Here is a 23,772-nt window from a genome sequence, read left to right on the forward strand (position 1 = left end):
TAAGGCCAACGTTCTACCAATTGAGCCATACACCTCTACTTCTGTTTTTTTATTGACTAATTGAAGATACAAGGGTATCTTGAATTTTCTGCCCTGGCTTTGAATGGGATTGTCAGATCTCGGTCTCGTTTGTAGCTAGGATTATAGGCATGAGCTACTAGTGTCCAGTTCTCATCATCTTTATTTAAGCAGTCTTACATGGATGTGAAGTAGTATCTGACTGTGATTTTTATTTCCTCAGTGGCCATCTTTTTATATGCTTATTCCCCATTGTGTATTATCCTTGGAAGAAATAGCTATTTAGGTCCTTTGACAATTTAAAAATTAGGGTATTTATTGTAAGGATGTGTTTTTTTTTTTTCTCCCAGTACTAGGGTTTGAACTCAGGGCCTCCAGCTTGCTTGACAGGCTTTATCACTTGAGCCATACCCCAGCTTTTTTTTTTTTTTTGCTTTAGTTACCTTTCTGATAGGGTCTCATGTTTTGCTCTGGCTAGCCTGAATGATCAGTGATCCTCTTACATAAGCCTCCAAGTGGCTAGGATCATTGACTTGTGCCACCTCACCTAGCCCCCCTTTTAAATTAGCTAATATTTTTAGTGTCTCTATGTTGCTCAAGCTCTAAACTCTCTGCTCCTGAGTTCTGATATTAAAGCCATGTACCTCACCTTTTTTTTGGGGGGGGGAGGGTGTTAGCCCAAGGGCTTGAATTCAGGGTCTGGGTGCTGTCCCTGAGCTTCATTTGCTCAAAGCTAGCACTCTGCCACTTGAGACACAGTGCCACTACTGGCTTTTTCTATTTATGTGATACTAGGGAATCGAACCTAGGGCTTCATGCATGCTAGGCAAGCACTCTGCCACTAAAGCACATTCCCAGCCCCTCAAGATGTAAATTTCAAGGGAGGGTTTCAGAAAATATTGATAATACTTTACATAACCTTTTTCCAAATCTAGACTGAAAGTTGGTTAATCCATAGCCTGACAAGCTTTTCAAAACAAGATAAAGAGATTTGTGACCTTTGGGACCCTGCCTGGACATTGCCACACAACCAAGATACTTTGTACTGTGAAAAGTACCAATGATTGTTTTATCATATACAACTATGTGGCAGGTTTGCAGAAGGGCGCAATGGCACTTAAATGTTAAAAAACTGGACCACCAATAAAATGAAATCAGCTTGTAGAGAGCTGGTTGTGGCCACTTGATTTTAGTTTATTTGTTCACTCTGTGTATGTGTATGTGTGTGCACGCCAGTACTGGGGCTTAAACTCAGGGCCTGGGCATTGTCACTTAGCTTTTTCACTCAAAGCTGGCACTCTACCACTTGAGCCACAGCTCCACTTCTGGCTTCTTGGTGGTTAATTGGCAATAAATGTCTCACCAACTTTCTTCCCAGGCAGGTTTTGAACAGTGACCCTCAGATCTCAGCCTTCTGAGGAGCTAGGATTATAGATGTGAGCCACCACTACCCAGCTTTCATTCAGGTTTTTTTTGTTTTTTTAAACCAACGTGGTGAACTAGATAATTCTTTCTCAAATGGAAAAGGATTGAGAAGGGATTTTCTGTTCTACTTTGTTAGTATATACTAAATGCCTATTCTGTGTTGGGGACTGTTTATATAATTTTTTTTTCTTCTTTTCTTTTTTGTTGCTGGTTATGGAGATTGAAGTCAGGGCTTGGGTACTGTTCCTGAGCTTTTTCACTCAAGGCTAGCACTCTACCACTGTGAGACACAGCACCACTTCTGGTTTTCTGGTGGTATTGGAGATAAACACTTCATGAACTTTTTGCCCGGGCTGGCTTGGAACAGATTCTCAGATCTTAGCCTCCTGAGTAGCTAGGATTATAGGTGTGCGTCATCATCACTAAACTTTCTTTTATAAACATCCAGTTTCTGGCTGTATGTTGACTGGAGAGACAGAGTTGATCAAGTGGAGATATTCTAGAACCAGGAACAGCAATGGCAAAGCCATGGAAACCTGAAGTTGCCCTGTGTGCTGTGTTGCTCAGGTTGCGTTACTGGCTCACACTGATGTGATTGCTCTAGTAGGCTCCCTTTCTAACTTCTTAGACTTTCCACCTGGACTCTGTCACCCCCTACTCCCTTACGCTTCCTTGAGAGAATCAAGTCCTTAAACCCAGATTCCCTTACCATTGATTCCAAGACTGATAGACCTGTCTGGAATTTCTTCCCATTTGATCCTCTCTGTCATCAGTCTCCTCATCCTAGATCCCATCCTGTCACCTTAAGATTCCTCTCCTTCCATCTCCTTTTTCTTTCTTTTTTTTTTTTTTTGCCAGTCCTGGGCCTTGGACTCAGGGCCTGAGCACTGTCCCTGGCTTCTTCCCGCTCAAGGCTAGCACTCTGCCACTTGAGCCACAGCGCCGCTTCTGGCCTTTTTCTGTATATGTGGTGCTGGGGAATCGAACCTAGGGCCTCGTGTATCCGAGGCAGGCACTCTTGCCACTAGGCTATATCCCCAGCCCTTCCATCTCCTTTTTCCTGGATCCTTACTATCATCAAGCATACTTGCCTTGCTATTACATGCATCATGTCTTAGAATCACACAAACCTTTCTTGAAATTCTGTGCTACATGAATGAACCTCAAGAACGTTATATTGTGTTATAAGCAAGTCACAAAAAGACAAATCCTATATGAGTCCACTTATATGAAATTTTTAGGGTAGACACAATCAGAAAGGCAGAACACTGATGGTGGTTGCCACCCGTAACAGGGAATTACTGTTAACAGTTGTACCGTTCAGAGTTTTCATTTTACAAGATGAGAAAAGTTAGCAGGTGGATGGCATGGATGCCGTGGATGGCTATGAAATGTTTTCAATATGTTTAATACAACTAAACTGGACCTTTACAAATAAGTAAGAGGGGCTGGGAATGTGGCGTAGTGGTAGAGTGCTTACCTAGCATGCATGAAGCCCTGGGTTCAGTTCCTCAGTACCACATAAACAAAAAAAGTCGGAAGTGGTGCTGTGGCTCGAGTGGTAGAGTGCTAGCCTTGAGCAAAAGAAGCTCAGGGACAATGCCCAGGCCCTGAGTTCAAGCCCCAGGACTGGCCAAAAAAAAAAAAAAGGAAAAATAAATATGATGTTAAATTTTGTGTGCATTTCAATATAATTGAAAAAATTATAAAAAGAGTTTTTTAAAGTTACTGGATCCAGTATGCCCATATCTAGCAGGCAGTGTTACATTTCTTGAAGAGATTAGTGGAAGGTGCCATTTTATCTCCCCCCTCCCAGACCAGCATGTGCTCCCTTGAGAACATGCTCCCCTCCAGAGACCACTTCATCCCCTCGGAGCTGGCTCCACTTCCATGCTCTGATCACTCTTCAGTCCACTGCCATTGACTTCTTTCACCGCTGGATTTGTCAGGGTTCACGTGGACCCTCCATGTTGCCAAATCCAGTGGGTGCTCGACCTTTGGACAGCATTTGATATAGATTTTCCTCCCACCTGGACTTTCTCCTTTTGTGCCTATGGCATGCTTTTCACCATCAGCTGCTTTAGAAGCCTGTAATAATGGGGTTCCAGAGGACAGGTTCACCATTATATTATTTGCTTCAACATGTCTTGCCTGGCATAGAGCAAGCAGACACCAGATGTTCATGAACTGTCAAGAGGAATGAAAGGGAAGGGAAAGAAGAAATGGGTCGAAGTGTGGGTGTAACTGGAGTCTGAGGCAAGAAGCCCAACTCAGAGGATCTGGCCACTCACTCCAATAAATGCCAGTTACAGACCAGTACTGGTGAAGGTCAGAGAAGAGGGCACAAAGCTTGTCCACTTATCTTAAATAGAGGAAGACTTGGGGTGGTAAGGGTTTAGACATAATAGTATAGTCCGGGAAAACTATGTTTTGGTTGATTGATTGCTTCCTGGAGGGTAGTTTTATCTTCATATTAAGGATTTTATCACTGCAAAGTGTTTATAAGGGAGAGTAGCTCAGGGCAAAGGAGAGCTTCACCATGGAGACAGGTATGCTTTTTTCTTTTTTTTTTTTTAATCTTGCTTTTAGTTAACCTTTGGACATTAGCTGGCATAAGTAGAGTCCATGCTCTTAGCCAAAGCAATTCCTAAGTACTTGTCATAAGAGGAGATGAAAGGAGAGTAGAGCAAGCTGGGAGGAAGGAGAGCTGAAGGAGCAGCTGCTGTGCTTCCTTCCTGCTGTTTCCTGGTCCTGTCCCTGCCTTCACCAACTTATGGAGGTTTGACTATTTAGCAGCCTAAAGTGTCTTTTTCTTCCTCAGAATCTGTGGAGATTTTGTTCGTAGATGAATTGGTTCCATAACCAATGAGCAGACACTTGTTGAATTAATGATCTTGCATTGCAGGTGAACAATAAAACTAAAGTGTAATCTTTGCTTACTTACTTCCCACTCTCTGAAACTGTGCTTAGATTCCCATCATCCATTGTGCACTGGACTGCCGTAGTAGCTTCAGTTGATCTCCCTACTTCCCACTTGCCCTATTTTCCAGCTGACAGCCAGATTTACTTTTCAAAACATGTAAAGTAGATCATGTCCTACTGTTCTCTTTCTTGCACTAAAACTAGAAACTTTTTTTTATGTGGTACTGAGAATCCATTCCTGGGCCTTGTGTATGCATAATCTCTATCCTTTAACTCTAAGCCAGCTCTTAGAACCAAAACTCGGAGAGCTGAGAGTGTAGCTCAGTGGTAGAACACTTGCTTGCATTCTTGATGCTTTGAGTTTGAGCTTGAGCTCAGTGCTACAAAAGCAACAAAAACATGGAAAGTTCTGACTATGACCTGTAAAGGGACTTGCTATGTGCCCCTTGTGTTGTTCTGACCTTTTTCTTCTACTCTAGCAGTACTGGTTTAATATTTTCTTTAACTGCCAAGCTTCTTTGCACCTTATAGTCTTTATACCTAAACTCCTCCAGGCTAGAATTGGCTAGAATTATCTGAATCACCCTAGGGCTAGCTTATTTACGTAGTTTAAGATCTAATTTAAATGTCTCTTCTCTGGTGAGGCCTTCTTGGACCATTATCTAAAGTAGCAAACCTAACATACATCCTGCTCTGAATCCTCTTAACCTGCTTTGTTTTCTTTATACTAACTATATTCTTTATATTTTGTGCTTGTTAGTGATCACTAAGCTAACCTGTTTCATCTGGGTAGCTTCGTTGGTGTATTGTATTTTCAACTTACTCAATATATTGGAAATGAAGGAAGAAAAGCTTAATTGTTCTATATGATGACTAAGAATTTTATTTAGACAGGAGTTGCAACATCTCTGTTCCTAGGGTTCTTGAAAACTACTGTGTTATAAATGTCAAGAACTCTTACCTATGTGATTCAATGAATAAAAACCAATTGTTTCTGCGCTTTCTTTAGAACATATCAGATTGAGGCTGCACCTACCAGCTCTGCAGGGAGTGGGTTCAAGGCAGACCTTGTCTTCAAGGAGATTGAGAAGAAGCTTGAAGAGGTAAGAGTTGTGTAAAATATTATGGGGTCTTGAGGTTAGGAAGTGGACACAGGTGCCCAATATTGACAACAGGTGTGCAAGTCAAAAATGAATGTTAAGTTGTGAAGTATTGAGCTTGTTTTAGGTTTCTAAGTGTCTGTTAGGCTCCCTTACAATTCTAGTAAGATTGCATTTCATGAGTGTTAAAATCTCCAGATGTGAGTTAAAAAACTATAATAAGTACTTTTTAAAATAGACACTCTTGGCTGGGTGGGCCAACCCAGTGGTGGTTCATGCCTGTAATCCCAACTACTTGGGAGGCGGAGGTTGGGATGATCAGGGCTCCAGGCCAGCCTAAGCTGAAAAGTTCTTAAGAGTCCATCTCAATCAAAAGAAGCTGGGTGTAGTTGCTTATCTCTGTCATCCCAGGTAGAATAGGAAGGCTAAAATAGGCAGATCATAGTGCAGGTGCATGCCTGGATAGGAAGTGAGGCCATATCTCAAAAACAAAGCACAAAAGTGAAGGGTGAGGGGCTGGAGATATGGCCTAGTGGCAAGAGTGCTTGCCTCGTATACATGAGGCCCTGGGTTCAATTCCCCAGCACCACATATACAGAAAATGGCCGGAAGCGGCGCTGTGGCTCAAGTGGCAGAGTGCTAGCCTTGAGCAAAAAGAAGCCAGGGACAGTGCTCAGGCCCTGAGTCCGACTGGCGCCAAAAAAAAAAAAAAAAAAATTGCTCCTAAGAATATTTCAATTGAACCTTAGTGTGATGATATAAAAATCTTTTCTAAAAAGGAATCAGTTATAGTTGTCTTTTCAAATTAGATTTTAATTTATATCTCATTCTAAAAAATAAAGCTTATTAGCCAGGTGCCAGTGGCTCATGCCTATAATCTTAGCTACTCAGGAAGCTGAGATCTGAGGATCACAGTTTGAAGCCAGCTCAGGCAGGAAAGTCCTGTGAGACTATTTTCTCCAGTAAACTACCAAAAAGCTGTAAGCAAAGGCTCAAGTGGTGGAGTGCTAGCCTTGAGCAAAAGAAGCTCAGGGATAGTGCCCAGCCCTGAGTGCCCAGCACTGGCAAAAACAACAACAACCAAAACCAAAGACAATTTTAAGCCAAGCACATAGGGTTCAGGCCTATAAGTGTAGCTACTTAAGCAGCTAAGACCCGAGGATCAGGTTCCCAGCTAGCCAGGGCAAGACAGTCTGTGAGTCTCTTATCTTCACTTAACCACAGAAAAAGCCAGAAGTGGCTCTGTGGCTCAGGTGGTAGCTTAGTACCCTTGATAAGAGTCTCAAGGACTTTCCTGCCCTGGCTGGCTTTGAACTTCAATCCTCAGAAGTGGCTCTGTGGCTCAGGTGGTAGCTTAGTACCCTTGATAAGAGTCTCAAGGACTTTCCTGCCCTGGCTGGCTTTGAACTTCAATCCTCAGATCTCAGCCTTCTGAGTAGCTAGGAATATAGCCATGAACCACCATTACAGGGCTGTACTCTTTTTATGGACCATCATTAGGTGTTGTTTTTTTTTTTTTTCCTCTCTGTTTTTTTTTTTTTTTTGGCCAGTCCTGGGCCTTGGACTCAGGGCCTGAGTACTGTCCCTGGCTTCTTCCCGCTCAAGGCTAGCACTCTGCCACTTGAGCCACAGCGCCACTTCTGGCTGTTTTCTGTATATGTGGTGCTGGGGAATCGAACCTAGGGCCTCGTGTATCCGAGGCAGGCACTCTTGCCACTAGGCTATATCCCCAGCCCTCCTCTCTGTTTTTAATGCAAGTTTTGTAGCTTGAACTCAGAGCCTGGACACTGTCCCTTATCTTTTGTACTCAAGGGTGGTGGCTCTACTACATCAGCCACAGCTCTACTTCTAGCTTTTTTAGTGGTTAATTGGATATAAGAATGTCACAGTCGGGCTGGGGATATGGCCTAGTGGCAAGAGAGCTTGCCTCATATACATGAGGCCCTGGGTTCAATTCCCCTGCACCACATATACAGAAAACGGCCAGAAGTGGCGCTGTGGCTCAAGTGGCAGAGTGCTAGCCTTGAGCAAAAGGAAGCCAGGGACAGTGCTCAGGCCCTGAGTCCAAGGCCCAGGACTGGCCAAAAAAAAAAAAAAAAAAAAGAATGTCACAGTCTTTTCTGCCTAGGCTGGCTTTGAAGAGTGATTCACAGATCTCTGCCTCCTAAATAGTTAGGATTATAGTCATGAATGACTAGCACTCAGCCATAATTATGTTTGGATAGTAAAAACAGTAAAATAATCTTAACAGTAACTCTGAAAAGAGACTCTTTCCTGGAAAAATGTGGTATATATTTCACTTAGGGGATTTCATTATTGATTTAGCTTTGAGACCATATACAAGGCACCTTCACAGCCATGATCACAATTTAAAGTACATATCTGATAAGGTGAATAGAGTGGGCTGAAATAAACCAAAGGATTCATGAAGTTTCACCTGTGTATTTTACTCCTGTCAGAGTGAAAAGCCAATTCTCTTATTTTGTAGGATATAGGATTTCTTAACATTTAAGGCGATTGCTCTGTGGGTGGAAGACAGCTGATGTCACATGAAAGAACAGCATTTCCAGGACTTACATAATAATTACACATCTTTCTGACATGGGGCAGGGCTGGGCTGATAGCTGTAGGCCAGGGCACTGGCCCAGGGTTGTCAGGAGGTCATCTTTGGGTATAAATCTTCATGAGGCTACTTGCTGTTTTCTGCTGACAAAATGTGCATGGCCATCGCTACAGATTCTAACCATCCTTTTCTGTATATAGTACATGCTTGCATATGTATCACAAATAATTTAATCATGAATATCAGGTTGTATTGAAATTTTGTAAGTAAGGCATGCACTGCAGTTTACCTTTTTAAAAAGAACTTATATTAGTATCAACTTAGTTTAAATAATGAAGGAAGTTAATTTTTTTGATAGTTAGACATATATTTTTACATTTAATACAATGTGCCAAACTCCCAGTAGAGACAGTTTTCAGGTGCCCGTGGCTCATGCCTATAATCCTAGCAGGAGGCTGAGATCTGAGGTTCACAGTTCAAAGCCAACCTGGGCAGAAAAGTCCATGAGACTCTAATCTCCATTTAACCACCAGAAAATCAGAAGTGGTACTGTAGCTCAAAGTGGTAGAGTGCTTGCCTTGAGTACAAAACCTCAGGGACAGTGCTCAGACCCTGAGTTAAGCCCCATGACCCCTGCCCCCCCAAAAAAAACAATCTCCCTCATGTGTTTTGAACATCTTTTAACAATAAGTGTCCACTGGAATTGAAGGTGGACATGGATGAGTAGTCTAATTTTTTAAAAGTTTTTTCAACTTAAGTCTATAAAAAATATCAAATAAGATTAGAGATTATTTATTTGAGGTCTGAAGTAAAGCCATAGATGGATCACACTGAAAATGTCATTATTGGGACTAACAAAGCAGTGCTGTTTTATTTTGCATTATACTTTTAGCTTTGCAATGGTATGCCTCTTGCTTCCATGTTAATTCTTTTCTTTTTCATAACCTCAACCCCATCAACCTTATCTCTTATCTCTTTTCTCTTCCCACGATTGTCGGTTTCCTGTGTTTGCAGCACTAGAAAGTGGAAGTCTTGGAATCTTTTGTCAATTCATGCACATTCTGCATTAGCAAAGGCAGCCTGGCAAGGGATTTTATTTCTACTTTTACATGTGTTAGCAATACTCCATTGCCTTTCTTTGAGTCTGTCATTAATTTTTTTGTTCCTATTAAGTTTACCATAGGACCTACTCCTTGACCTTTTCCCTACTCAGAAAAAACGTTTCTTTCCATAAGGAAGCACTTGGAACTTTCTTAATACTTAAAGCTCCAGTTTCACAACTGTATTTTCTTTTCTTTTTAACTCTCTCCCTCCTCCTCATTCTTTTTCTTACCAACTCTCACTCCCACTACAAATGAAAATGTTTTATCAACCAGGGATGTGATTTTATGGGAGGGTTTTGTTGGGTCTGAAAAGTAATAGCGAGTGCAAATGAATCTCCATCTGTTTAAGGAGGCAGCAGTTTCTCTTGGCGTATACAAGTATTTTCTCAATGTTTGCTGGTGTTTTCCTGCACCGACTTGTTGCTGTGTGCTCATGGCTGTCATTCCGAGATACTGCACATGAGATGACACAGTGCATCCTCAAGTTGTTATGTATGGGCCCCTGGCCCCAGAGGAAACTGGCTTAGTGCCCCACAAGCCCCTACAACTGAAACTTTCTATGGTGACAGATACTGATATATTCAAGTTTGAAAGTACTGATGTGACTTATAGCTACAGTATGGAATGAAATTGAATTTGGGATTAAATCAACCCAGGATCCTGGGTGTCAGTGGCTCAGAGAATCCCTTGTCAGGCTGAGATCCAGAAAATCACAGTTTGAGACCATCCCAATGCAAAAAGTTTACAAGTCCTCGTCCTCCTCCTCGTCCTCCTCGTCCTCCTCGTCCTCCTCGTCCTCCTCCTCGTCCTCCTCGTCCTCCTCCTCGTCCTCGTCCTCGTCCTCGTCCTCGTCCTCCTCCTCCTCCTCCTCCTCCTCCTCCTCCTCCTCCTCCTCCTCCTCATCCCTCCTCCTCCTCCTTCCTCCTCCTCCTTCCTCCTTCCTCCTTCCTTGTTGGTCATGGGGCTTGAACTCTGGGCCTGGGTACTGTACCTGAGCTCTTCAGCTCAAGGCTAGTGCTCTGAAGTGCCAGACTTTGAAGTCAGGTCCCACTTTACCACGTGAACCCCACTTTACCACATGAACCTGAGATAAGCAGGCCCTGTGAGCAAACCCAGGACAAGCTTATTAGGGCCCAGTTGGTCAAGAACTCTAACCACTGGGAATGCTTAACTCTGACAGCCCCCAGAATGCCTCGAGCCCTGAGCCAATCAGATTTGTACCTGTGTCCTAATCTTGCTTGCTTGAACACCTGATTGTTGTAACTTTGTTTTTTGCCTTTATAATCCCTGTGTAATCGCAGCTCAAGGCTCCCTCCTAACCTCCGCTGTGTCAGTGGGTAGGATGAGGCCCGAGTTGCAGCTCGCTTAAATAAAGCCTTGCCTTGCTTTTGCATTTCGGAATGTCTGAGTCTCGGTGGTCTTCTTGGTGGTGGTTTCGCGACTTGGCACAACAGCTCTACCACTTGAGCCACATTGCCACTTCCTGTTTTCTGGAGGTTAGTTGAAGATAAGGATCTCATGGACTTTCCTGCCTGGGCTAGCTTTGAACTGTGGTCCTCAGATCTCAGCCTCCTGAGTAGCTAGGATTACAGGCATGATCAATGGGCGCCTGGCTAAGATCCCCTTCTTAACCAAGAACTAGACATGGTACTGCATGTTTGTCATTTTAAACTAGCAGGAGGCTGAGATTATGAGTGCTATCCATTCCAGGCCAGCTTGGCAGAAAAGTCTGTGAGACTGTTAATCTCCGTGAAAGAAGCTGGGTATGGTAGTGCATGCCTGTCCTAGCTATGGTAAGAAGTGTAAAATGGAAGATCATAGGCCAGGAAGTGAGATGCTATCTCAAAAATAACCAGTTCAAAAAGAGATTGGAGGAATAGTTCAGTGGTAGAGTACCTGCCTAGCAAGCATGAAGGTCCTGAGTTCAAATCCTAATACTGAAAAAATAAAAGTACAGCAACAACAACAAAAAAGAAGCTGGAGTTGAATTTGAGTGTCACTACTTATTAGCTATATGTTCCTGCCCTCAAGGAAGGGAACATATTGTTTAATGGGAAGAGATACATGGAAATTTTTTTCCAGAAAAAAGTGACAGCCTTAACAAGAAACATAGATGCATGCCTAAAGGACCATCAAGTGATAGAAACAGAAGCCTTCCTCCCATGAAAGTGGTGCTGTGGCTCAAGTGGTAAAGTGCTAGCCTTAAGCAAAGAAACCTGGGACAGAGCTCAGGCTCTGAGTCCAAACCCTAGGATTTAAAAAAAAAAAAAGCCTTCCCTTGGCACAGTGAAGTGAAGGGACAGCTTGACACATGTAATCAAATGATCAGTGTTAGAACCAAAGGTGGCTAGAGATAAAAACAAATATTCTTCAGATTGTGAGGATTCCTCAGTGATACCTAAAGACAGGTTTTACCTGTTGCTGTGGGGACCATGTATGAAATTTAGGCATAAAAATATTAGTGGAATGTGTCAGATAAATTCCTTGGCAGCAGTACAAAGAATAATCTGAAGGGTTCTTAACCTTTATGAACTGCAGCTGCCTTTTCCTCTCAGTGAGCTAATGTTAATGCTAGTCCAAATACTTATATGTTTTTTATCAACATTGAAGGAGTTAGGTATATAAGTATGCCCAATGATTAACTTTTTTGTGTGTGTTCCTGGGGCTTGAACTCAGGGCCCAGGTGTTGCTCCCGAGCGTTTTTGCTTTAAGGCTCCACTTGTAGCTTATTAGTGGTTAATTGGAGCTAAGTCACTCTCAGCCTTTCTTCCCCAGCTGGCTTTGAATCCTGATCCTCAGATCTTAGCCTCCCTGAGTATCTAGGGTTATAGGCATAGGCCACCAGCACCAGTGATTAAGTTTTTTTGAATGGTATCTTTTTAAGGGAGTCCAAATTAAGACAATTTTTCACTTAGAAAAATCTGACATTTATCTATTTTTTTTTGTCAGTCCTGGGGCTTGAACTCAGAGCCTGGGCACTGTCCCTGAGATTTTCACTCAAGGCTAGCACTGTACTACTTTGAGCCCCAATGCTATTGCAAGTTTTCTGGTGGTTAATTGGAGATAAGAGTCTCATAGACTTTCCTGCCCCAGCTGTCTTTGAACCTCAGATCTCAGCCTCCTGAGTAGCTAGGATGACAGGTATGAACCACTTGCACTTGGTACCTGTCTATATATATATATATATATATTTTTTTTTTGGCCAGTCCTGGGCCTTGGACTCAGGGCCTGAGCACTGTCCCTGGCTTCTTTTTTGCTCAAGGCTAGCACTCTGCCACTGAGCCATAGCGCCACTTCTGGCCGTTTTCTATATATGTGGTGCTGAAGAATCGAACCCAGGGCCTCATATATACGAGGCATGCACTCTTGCCACTAGGCCATATTCCCAGCCCTGTCTATAATTTTTCTGCTATTTGAAATTATGAGGAAGCAGGACCTAGTAGCATGCACCTGTAATTCAAACGACTTGGGAGGCTGAGGCAGGAAGTTCACTCAAGTCCAGGAGTCCATGACCAGTCTGGGCAATATACAAGATCCTGTTTTTTGTTTTTTTTTTTTCTGGTCCTGGGGCTTGAACTCAGGGCCTGAGCACTGTTCCTGGCTTCTTTTTGCTCAAGGCTAGCACTCTACCTCTTGAGCTGCAGTGCTACTTCCTGCTTTTTCTGTTTATGTAGTGCTGAGGAATCGAACCCAGGGTTTCATGCATGCTAGGCAAGCACTCTACCGCTAAGCCACATTCCCAGCCCTGTTTGTTTTTTTAAATCTACAATATTTGGAAGGATAATTAACTGGCACAGTGCTGAGGATCATTACATTAATCCAATTTATAGACTGTATGTGTAAAGAAAAAATATGTGATATGTACTGTGATTTTCTCTGTTAAAATTATGATTTATATTTTCTTTTTACTTATCAACATTTGCTAGTTTTTTTTTTTTTGGTCGATCATGGGTCTTGAACTCAGGGCCTGGTTCTGTCCCTGAGCTTTTTCACTCAAGGCTAGTGCTCTAACCCTTTGAGCCACAGAGCCACTTCTGGTTCTCTGGTAGATAATTGGAGATAAGATACTCCTCTTGAGTACCTAGGTGCCCAGCTTGGTCAGGCTGTAGGCATGACTCAGTGGTACACTACCAGCTTAACAAGTGCCAGGCTCAGAGTTCAGACCTCCAGTACCATACTACACCCCCTAAATAAGCAAAGTATCTGAGGCAGTTGTCATATTCTCACTGTGTGGCCTACCATCTGCTCCTAGTTTCTTCACAAAGAATTGTCATCACTTAACTTCCTCCCTCCCTCCCTCCCTCCTTCCTTCCTTCCCTCCCTTCCTCCCTTCCTTCCTTTTTTTTCATCAGTTGTGGGGTTTGAACTCTGGACCTGGTCACTGTCCCTGAGCTCTTCAGCTCAAGGTTAGTGTGCTCTACCACTTTGAGCCACAGTGCTACTTCGTGTTTTCTCGTGGTTAATTGGAGATAAGAGTTTCAGGGACTTTCCTCCCCAGGTTGGCTTTGACTCGTCATCCTCAGATCTTAGCCTCCTGAGTAGCTTAGCTAGGATTACAGGCATGAGCCACTGGCTCATCACTTTCTTTTTTTTTTTTTTTGGCCAGTCCTGGGCCTTGGACTCAGGGACTGAGCACTGTCCCTGGCTTCTTCCCGCTCAAGGCTAGCACTCTGCCACTTGAGCCACAGCGCCGCTTCTGGCCATTTTCTGTATATGTGATGCTGGGGAATCGAACCCAGGGTTTCATGTATGTGAGGCAGGCACTCTTGCCACTAGGCTATATCCCCAGCCCTGGCTCATCACTTTCTTGACTCCTGCTTCCATATCCTTTATGTCTAGAACAGTGTTGGGCTTGTCAACATTTCAAAAAGGCAAAGTGAGAGTGAAGGGGAGAAGAAGATAGGAAGGAAAGCAGAAAGGAAACTCATCTGTAGAAATAGGGAATTGAAGTTATGTTTTCTGTATCTTAAGTTGATGTCATTCTCCAAGATCCGAAAGTAAGTGGCTGGAGTTGTGGTTTGGGTGGTAAAACACCAGCCAATGAGTGAAAATGTCAGATATGGAGTTCCAAGTGCTGGTCTTGGGCCAAAAAAAAGATTGATTTTACACACACACACACACACACACACACACACACACACACACACACACACTTTAAACATTAATTAGCTAGAGAAAAGACCTGAGAGAGAGAAAGACTTCATGTAACTCCCAGTGTTACTTTTTCTTTCCAGGAAGGTGAACAATTTGTGAAGAAAATTGGTGGTGTTTTTGCCTTCAAGGTAAAGGATGGCCCTGGGGGTAAAGAAGCCACTTGGGTAGTGGATGTAAAGAACGGCAAAGGATCAGTGCTTCTTAACTCAGGTCAGTACTGTAGTGACTTCATTTATGAAGCAATGACAAGTTCACAAAAGGCTATGGGAAAACGGGAATTGTCTCTGTTCTCCATAAGGACTGCTTTTAGAGCAGTCTGTAGAACCTTGCTAAAGAACCAGTGACTCATTGGAAATGAGTAGGTCAAAGCCGTTTCCTTCCTAGTTGAGGAGACTCCATCATAGAGCTGCTAATCTTAGGCTTTGAAATTAGACAAATTTGGGCCTTGCTCTTACATAGTACTCTACCATACCATTTGAGCCACACCATCAGCTCTGAGCTTCAGTTTTCTTACTGCAAATGGGCATGAGTTGTGGTACCTATTTCATAGAGTTGATGTAAGGATTAAGAGAATTTCTCACCTGCCTCCAAGACCCCAGATATTAAAGACTGGTCTCCTCATATAGCTCAGGCTGGTCCAGAACTCATTACATAGCCAGGATGGCCTCAGAATCACAGTCTTCCTACTTCAGCTTTCTAAGCAATTGTGCACTACCACCCTGAGTGAGAATTCTCTTGCCAAGCTTGTAGAGCACATGGCATATTGCATAGCTATGCTGCCTTGGAAGACCTATCTGTACTCAACATTACCATTGCCTCTCACCCACATCTTTCTTGAATTGGTTCCAGTCAGCTTTTGTCCTGATCTCTGCCTCATATCTGCTCTTGCTAGTGCTACAGTCACAAGGTTGCTAAATCCAGTCATGAGTTCCTAGCCCTCAAAGTCTTCCTCTTACTTACTGGCTGCTTTCTCCCTCATGATCTCTTGCTGATTTCTTATCTCCACACTTCTAAGCACTGAGGTGGTGCAGGCCTCTGTTCTAGTTCATTCATTTCTTAGGAATCTCATGTTAGTTTCATGCCTTGGAAATAGTCTGTATACTGATGACTCTCATGCATGTTGTATAGACCCAGCCACTAAATTCAATTCCTAGCCAACTGCATCATTGACAAGTTTATAAAGACACCTGTGTTAGTGTTTGCTGTTGCTGTAACAGAATGTCACAGATTGCTTGTATTATAAACATTGGAAGTTCATTGGCTCACAGTTCTGGAATCTGGAAAGTCTCTCCCACACTGAGTAGCTGCATCTGGTGAAGACTCTCTATTTGTCTTAATACCCCGCAAAGGCTAGTGAGCATGCACAAGACAAAGAGGAAGGAGGAAGGTGAAATTTATCTTTTTGTGAGATAATGATACCAGTCCACGCATGAGGGCAAAGTCTTATGTACTTATTTTTGTGCCAGTCCCGGGGCCTTCTTTTTTTTTTGCTCAAAGCTAACACTCTACTTGAGTCACAGCTTCACTTTCAGCTTTTTTGGTGGTTGATTGTGACCAGTGAACCAGTGACCTTGCTTCAACTAGGCCATTCCTCCTACTAGGCCATTCAGCCATAAACTCATTAATGGCATAATCCATGATGACATTAGCTCCCTCATGAGCAGTCACCTCTCAATAGCACCACCAGCTGGAGAGCAATCGTATTCCAACTATGACATACCTGGAACATGAACTGGAACAGAAGAGATTGGAGGCAGGAAGAGCAGATAGAAGGGCAGGCGGATGACACCTAGTGTGGCTACAGGCAAAGCAGGTGTTGTCAGAAGTAGAAGCTGATGGGACCTGGAGGCCATGTAGATGAAAGAGGTCTGCTACAGATGGTGGTACTTTGTTGCTGATGTGTTAGTGAGAAAGTCCCTGAGGTGAAGATACCATTGGGAATGACACATTCACCTTGACAAAGAGGGATAATAGGTGCTTCCTCTTCTGCTAGGGCAGTTAAGGAAACAGTATACCTTGGGGGAAGGGGAGGGTGCAGAGCTCCTCGAATAGAGGCAGAGGGTGGCCTTTGAAGACAGGGAAGGTGTTAGGGTTGCTACTGTGTGCCACTGAATGAAAATTAGTGCAGATGTCCTGAAATTGAGTGTCACAGCAAGGTCATCTACTGGTCCAGGCAGCATGGCAGTGGGCAGAAAAAATAACTTATGTTTACATCGTACACTAAGGTGGTGGAGGAAAAAACACTTAAAAACTCTAGAAATACAAAGAGCTTTGGGAAATACAGTACTGTCTTTTTTTTTTTGGCCAGTCCTGGGCCTTGGACTCAGGGACTGAGCACTGTCCCTGGCTTCTTTTTGCTCAAGGCTAGCACTCTGCCACTTGAGCCACAGTGCTACTTCTGGCCATTTTCTGTATACGTGGTGCTGGGAAATCGAACCTAGAGCTTCATGTATGGGAGGCAAGCACTCTTGCCACTAGGCCATATCCCCAGCCCTACTGTCTTTTTTTTTAAGTATTAAAAGATAAATAGTTACTTAGGATCCTATTTTGTTATTCTCGGACAAATGTTAAGATGATTATTGTTGATGGTGGTTGCTTAGCTGGCTGGTTTGTCATGGAAGATAATTTGCTCATAGGAAGCTGTTGAATGATTTCAGAAAGTCTTGTTCTTTGCAGATGGACTCTTACCATGCCCTCCCCTCCTGCCCACAGCTAGGTGCCAACTGAGAATTGAAGGGGTCCTACCCTGGCACAGGGGAATTTCTGCCGAATTGGACACCTGTTGGCGCTGAAATGTAGACTTAACCTGTAAAAGCCACTCTTGGAAATTACCAGCTCTTTTTACATCCACCAACAAATGACCATTTGTTTGAGATCAGTTACATTAAAGCATCAAAAACCTGTCCTAGTTTGAACTGGCACCTTAAGGAGAATTGCTAGTTCTTCTGGCCCCTGGCATAGTATTGGGAGGTTTACTGACTGTTACAGTCTCTGAGACTTGTATCTCCAGTTAACCAGAAAACTGGAAGTAGCACTGTGGCTGAGTGAAAGACAGTGTCTAGGCCCAGATTTCAAGCCCCACTATTGACAAAAATAAATAGATAAAATTAAAAAAAACCCCAGCAAATACTCTCTTATAATTTTACCCTCTGGTCTTAGAATTGGCAGATTATAATCTATGGACCAAATCTAGCCCACCACCTTTTTTTTTTTTCTGTCTTGTTTTCTTTAGGCCTAAATGTGAAGGGCATACCTCCCAGACCAGCATGCAGAATTGTACACATTCAGAAACCTTTTATGCTGTACCTCCCACCAATCGCCCAAAATCTGATTGGAATTTTATCCCGAGTCTTATACCCCAGATTAATTTTACTTTGGAAATTTGTACATTTGTACATTTGTGCATTATTGACTTTGTCTTTGAGGCCTTTCCTTCTCATAGGCGTAAGATGCAGCCATACGGTTGCATGTGTGGTTTTCAAACCTGCATGGTTCTCATTTGGGGGCCTTTAGCATATCTTTTAGTGGACATGGGTATGTTATACCTCAGATGGAAATGCTACTCATCAGTAGAGCCACACAAGATTTTTTTTTGCCAGTCTTGGGGATTGAATTCTGGGCCCGGCCACTGAGCTCCTTTTGATCAAGGTTAGCACTCAGCCACCTGAGCCACAGTGCCACTTCTGGCCTTTTCTGTGATTAATTGGAGATATGAGTCTTACGGATTTTTCTGCCTGGGCTGGCTTTGAACTGTGATCTTCAGATCTCAGCCTCCTGAGAGTAGCTAGGATTACATGAGCATGAGCAACTGGCATCTAGCCAGTGTTTTAAAAACAACCTTCAGCCAGGTGCCGGTGGCTCATACCTGTAATTCTAGCTACTTAGGAGGCTGAGATCTGAGGATCAACAGTTCAAAACCAGCCCGGGCATGAGTCTCTTACCTCCAGCAAACTACTCAGAAAAACCCGGAAGTGTTGCTGTGGTTCAAGTGGTTCAGCACTAGCCTTGAGCTCAGGCTTGAGCTCAGGGACAGCATTCAGGCCCTGAGTTCAAGCCGACAGACAGATAGACACACACACACTCTTTGCCCCACATTTATCACTTTGAACTTTTTCATTGGTCAGGGGACTGAGGTCCATTTAGCTGGGTCATTGCTGGCATTGGCGTGGGCTAGCCCTCACCCAGAGAATTGACTGGGAGGACTTTTTTTTTTGCCAGTCCTAGGGCTTGGACTCAGGGCCTGAGCACTGTCCCTGGCTTCTTTTTGCTCAAGGCTAGCACTCTGCCACTTGAGCCACAGCGCCACTTATGGCCGTTTTCTATATATGTTGTGCTGGGGAATTGAACCCAGGGCCTCATGTATACGAGGCAAGCACTCTTGCCACTAGGCCATATCCCCAGCCCGACTGGGAGGACCTTGTGTCCAAGCTTATCCAGGTTATTGGCAGAATTCATTTCCTCCATGTGTGAGAATGACAACGTTAGTATTTTACAGAGTGTGGGCCAGTCACCCTGGCTCCTGAGGAAGCCTGGCTCTTTTTGGGGGAAGTTCCCATACTGCAGCTAGTCATTTAGAGACAGCAAGAGAGTAAGTGTGAATCTGCTAGTGAGATGGAGGCTTACGTAACAGAAGGATGTGACAGGAGTCCCTTTCTGTCAGTGGTGCCACATTCTTTTGGTTAGAATAAGTCACAAGTCTGCTTACTCTGGAGAGGAAGATACATAGAAAGATAGTAGGAAGTTGAAGATAATCTATGGGCCATAATCACTTTGAAATATATTGGTGTCTATGTTGACATATTCTTCCTATACTTATGTAATTGAACGCTATTTTTAAGCATTTGTAACTAGTCCATGTAACTGTCGTAAGCAATATAATGCAGATTTTTTTCAAGATCAGTAGTCTAGATCCACATCATCCCTTATCCTGCTGTATTGTATTCTATCATGTAAATATACTGCACTTCACTTAATTAATTCCCTGTTAAATATGGAGGTTGCCACAGTACCACACTGCCACAGAAGTGTATGTGAGTATATGGTACACTGCTGTGATTCTTGTTGCAGTCAGTGTCTTGAGTGAAATGTCTATGTGAGCCTGAATATGTTCCTTTCTCTTCTTCCTTCTCTTGCTTACCATTTTAGATAAGAAGGCTGACTGTACAATCACTATGGCCGACTCCGACTTGCTGGCTTTGATGACTGGGAAAATGAACCCGCAGTCAGTAAGTATGATTCCTTAGATATGATGTACCTGTCTTTTCACCATTAGGTGGTATCTTCAAAGACAGACTACTCTTACCTCTCTTTATGTTCCAGAACTCAGCCCAATGTTGTGTGTGTGTGTGTGTGTGTGTGTGTGTATATTTTTTTTTAATTTTTGGTCATTCATGGGGCTTTAACTCAGGGTCTGGGCACTGTCTGCACTTTTTTACTCAAGGCTAGTACTCTACTACTCTGACAGCACCACTTCTGCTTCTCTAGTGTTTAATTGGAGATAGGAGTCTCATGGACCTTCCTGTCCCAGGCTCACTTTGAGCCATGATTCTCAGATTTCAGCCTTCTGAATAGCTAGATGATGAGCCTGAGCTACCGGCACCAAGCTGCTTTTAGGTTTTTATGTTGGGTTAAATTATATTTATCCAGCTATATTTAAATGCCTTCTGTGGCTCTTGGTCCCCAATTTCTCAAGTGACTCTGTGTAGAATAGATAAACAGTTTTCTGTCAGCTTCACCTGCTGAGCTTCCCCTTAGCAAAGCTGACTTTGCTCTACATTGTAACTTAAGTTTTGGTTGCCTTGGCCTAATTAATTTCAGGTCCTATTCCTGACATTCCCTGGTAATTTGTAAGATTGGGTAAAACAACCACATACTCCTTCCCAAATGCTTTTTCCAAGCAGCTGTGAGGCACAGGTCTGTGATGTGTGAGAGCCCTGGGCTTGTGGTGTTTTAGATGATCACACACCACTGGCACCAACACTCTGTCCTATGCTGCCTGCTCCAGAAAGTTGGGCGCAACAGAGGCCACCAGGACTGGAGCTGGCCACCATCTCTCCTGGCCCACTGCCTCTACTCGCATGGCCTCTCCTTGGCACATTCCCTGCCTTTCACCTCCCAGGGTGTCTATGCATGGTCTGTTGGAGGAGTGAGTTGTTGGCTCATTTTCCTTCAGCACTTGTTAGCAACCAGAGGAATTAAAGATTGAATGGCAGAGTCCTCTGTTAATGTGCTAATGGCCTTCCCTTATGCTCAGTAGAGGACCTGACTGGAAATCTTGAGTGAAATTCTCATTTCAGTGTTTGGCTGGAGCAAAGCAAGGTGCTCTCCAGCAGAAAAGCACACAAGAGCCAAATTAAAAGCAAGATGATGTTTGGGCTCTTTCTCTTTTAGCTTAGAAGAAATCACTTTTTCTTTTAACTTAAAAGAAAGGAGGTACTAGTGGTTCAGTCCATATGTTTAAATGACATATGTTAAAATATATTGTGTTCCAAGACACCCGACCTTTAAGTCATCAGACAGAAGGCTTTGTGCCATATAGAAAGGAAATATTTAGTTTGTCCAGACATGGGAGGTGGGGGAAAGGAGTTAGTCACCCCACCAGGAGGTAACACACACACACACACACACACACAGTCACCCCACCAGGAAGTAACACACACACACACACACACACACACACACACACAAAAAAAACAAAAAAAAACAAAAACCAGCTCTGAGAGGCTGTTCTTCATTTATGTGTATGAACACCTGAGGCTACCAGAGACTTCTGCATCTAGCTCTTCCTGATTCCAGGGAGTAAGTGAAGACCAGACTCTTGCTGTGTTCCCATTTTGCTATTTCTCTTAGTTTTCCTGGGATTTTGTTACATGGCAAATTTAGCAAAGATCATGTGGTCTAATCCCAGGCGTTGTTAAATGGAACAGATTGTGGCTCTACCCTTCTGAACGGTCTGATACTCTCACTGAGCCAAACAGTAACCCGAGCGCCGGGCACCCTGGAGCAAGCAGCCGTCCTGCGGGGACCAGCCCTACACAGGAAAAGGAGAGCCCTTAGTGGCGTTCCTCCACCTTCTCCTGACTCAAGTGTTTGTTTTTTTCCTGTGCTGGTCCTGGGGATTGAACTCATGGCCTTAGATGCTGTCCCCTAGCTTTTTCCACATAAGGCTGATGCTCGACCACTTGAAGTTACACCTCCATTTATGGATTTATTTATTTATTTAGTTTTGGTCATTTGTGGGGCTTGGCTACTGTCCCTAAGCTCTTTTGCTCAAGGCTAGTGCTCTGCTACTCTGGGCCATAGTGCCATTTCTGGTTTTCTGGTGGTTAATTAGAGATAAGAGGCTCACAGACTTTCCTACCTGGGCTGGCTTTGAACCGATCCTCAGATCTCAGGCTCCTGAATAGATAGGATTATAGGCATGAGCCACCAGCACCTGGCTTAACTTCTGGATTTTTGCTAGTTAATTGAAGATAAAGAGTCTCACAGATTTATCTGCCTGAGCTGGCTTCCAACCAGCTTCTGAGTAGCTGGGATTGCAGGCGTGAGTCACTGGCGGCATGGGCTGAATCCTGAATTTCTAAGTGAGCTTTTGAGTATGCTTTTTCTCCAGCAGTCTACTGAAGATTTCAGTTTGTATTTCCAACCCATGTAGAATGTTTTAAAAATGAAATCTCTCTCTTATGAACCTGCTTTGAGTGCTTTTGAAGACAGACTCAGTTTGGGACTGGTGTTCCTTTCTACTGCTCTGCTCGAAGCACAGCCTTTGCAGATTCTCTCTTTTAAGGACAGTGGTTCTAAGTGTGCTCCTGAACAGATGAAGGAGCTATTTGGTCTTGGATAGAATCATCTGGAAACATTAGAATTACCAAGTAATGATTTTCCTTTTCTTACAGGCCTTCTTCCAAGGTAAATTGAAAATCACTGGCAACATGGGCCTGGCAATGAAGTTACAGAGTCTCCAACTTCAGCCAGGCAAAGCTAAGCTGTGAAGAACACCTCTGACAACTTGGGAAAACCAAGATGAGATATCTAGCTATACCTCCATCCTCCTTTATTGTCACAGTAACCATACGTGGACAACTAGCATAAGTTAGATCTGTTGTTAAATCGGGGTGATGGATCATGTTTTTCCTAAACTCTGGGTAAACAGGGTCTTGTGGTGTACTACTACTTGGCAGAATTGCATACGATTATGCATGACAAAGTTAATATGGTAATTATGGTTTGGGGTGAGTTTGAGTTTCAGAATAAAATTAGGAACAGTAAAATCTTAAGGATTATGCAAACAAAAGCTCTTGTTTTGCTTAGAACCATATATAGGGGTCATTCTGCTGAAGATTCAATTTAAGAATTTTCTTTGGGAGAACTAGGGTAAAACAGAAATACTAATAGCTGAGCGGTAGTTAGTGTTGTACACTTGATAACCATCATAGATTTCTCATTAATAGTTCTTAACATTCTGCATTGAGATTAACCAGGAAAAAAAAAGTTTTGCATATCATACCATCAGAAACCATCTTCCCCCCTCCAAAAAAAAAATAATTATGATCAAAGCTTGGGGGAAATTTTGTAGCTGAACACAGGCCTATTTTTAAAGTAAAAATATTTTTTAAATGGGTTTATTTCTTGAAAAATCAGGGTGTTAGAGTTATATAATGCTGTTGCTAAAAGTAACTGAACAAATACATTTGGTTTTTGGATGTACAATTTTCAAAATATAATCTCATTAAGTTTATGAGGTTCTCAGCCTTTTACTATAATATTTCTTTTTCCAATGCTTTAATTATCCACATTTGCCTTTCTTTGTAATCTTTCTAATTCTAAAGTTATTTCTTATCACTCAGACAGCCATGCAATAAAAATAATGATTTTGGAAAAATATTTAATAGAAAATAAAGTAGCTCTTCCTGATCTCCTTTGTTTTTATTGTGTCTTTTCTTGTTGCTCAGGGGTTTCCTGGTGATGGTGAATATAGAGAAACTTCAGGGGGGGCGGGGGGGGGGGAGTTTACAAACTGTTATCTGGAAAGTATCACCTGGTTGCTTTGACATAATCACTAGTTTTCCATTAGGATGCCATGTAGAATAGTGGAAAGAGCACTTGACCAGGAGTCAAGACTTCTCTCAGATAGGTAAATAACTGCCTGGCTGAATCTGTTTCCAAAGCAGGTCACGCAGTGGATTTAATTCTGTGGTCTCTATTGGTCCCTTCTGTAGGGATAACCCTGTGAGTATACTCAGCTCAACAGAATTATTTGGGGGTTTTGGGGAGCTATGCAGGTCCTAGTGTTCTATTATTACTTTGCTCAAAGATGGATAAACACACACACACACACACACACACACACACACACACACAGAGCCTGGTTCAGGTCCCTTGAGGCCATTTAGCTTTGCATGTTTTGTGACCAACAGAGCAACATTTGGTGAAAAGGCCTGAGGATAAACTAATCCAGTCCAGGTTTCTGAATGAGTTCATGGCTTCG

At 43.0% G+C, this 23,772-nt stretch overlaps 1 protein-coding gene across 1 annotated transcript in view; it reads left to right on the top strand.

Moving 5' to 3' along the window:
* The window catches only part of Scp2 (sterol carrier protein 2), a 58,324-nt gene extending 35,129 nt beyond the window's left edge, over positions 1-23,195 (top strand). The window contains exons 13-16 of the mRNA XM_048351330.1: positions 5,375-5,468; positions 14,366-14,495; positions 19,431-19,510; positions 22,181-23,195. Coding sequence (XP_048207287.1) covers positions 5,375-5,468; positions 14,366-14,495; positions 19,431-19,510; positions 22,181-22,276 — 400 coding nt within the window. The 3' untranslated portion in view covers positions 22,277-23,195. The remainder of the gene's footprint in view (positions 1-5,374; positions 5,469-14,365; positions 14,496-19,430; positions 19,511-22,180) is intronic.
* Positions 23,196-23,772: the final 577 nt, after the last annotated feature.

Source organism: Perognathus longimembris, chromosome 7 (assembly GCF_023159225.1).
Source record: "Perognathus longimembris pacificus isolate PPM17 chromosome 7, ASM2315922v1, whole genome shotgun sequence".
NCBI classification, from domain to species: Eukaryota; Metazoa; Chordata; class Mammalia; order Rodentia; family Heteromyidae; genus Perognathus; species Perognathus longimembris.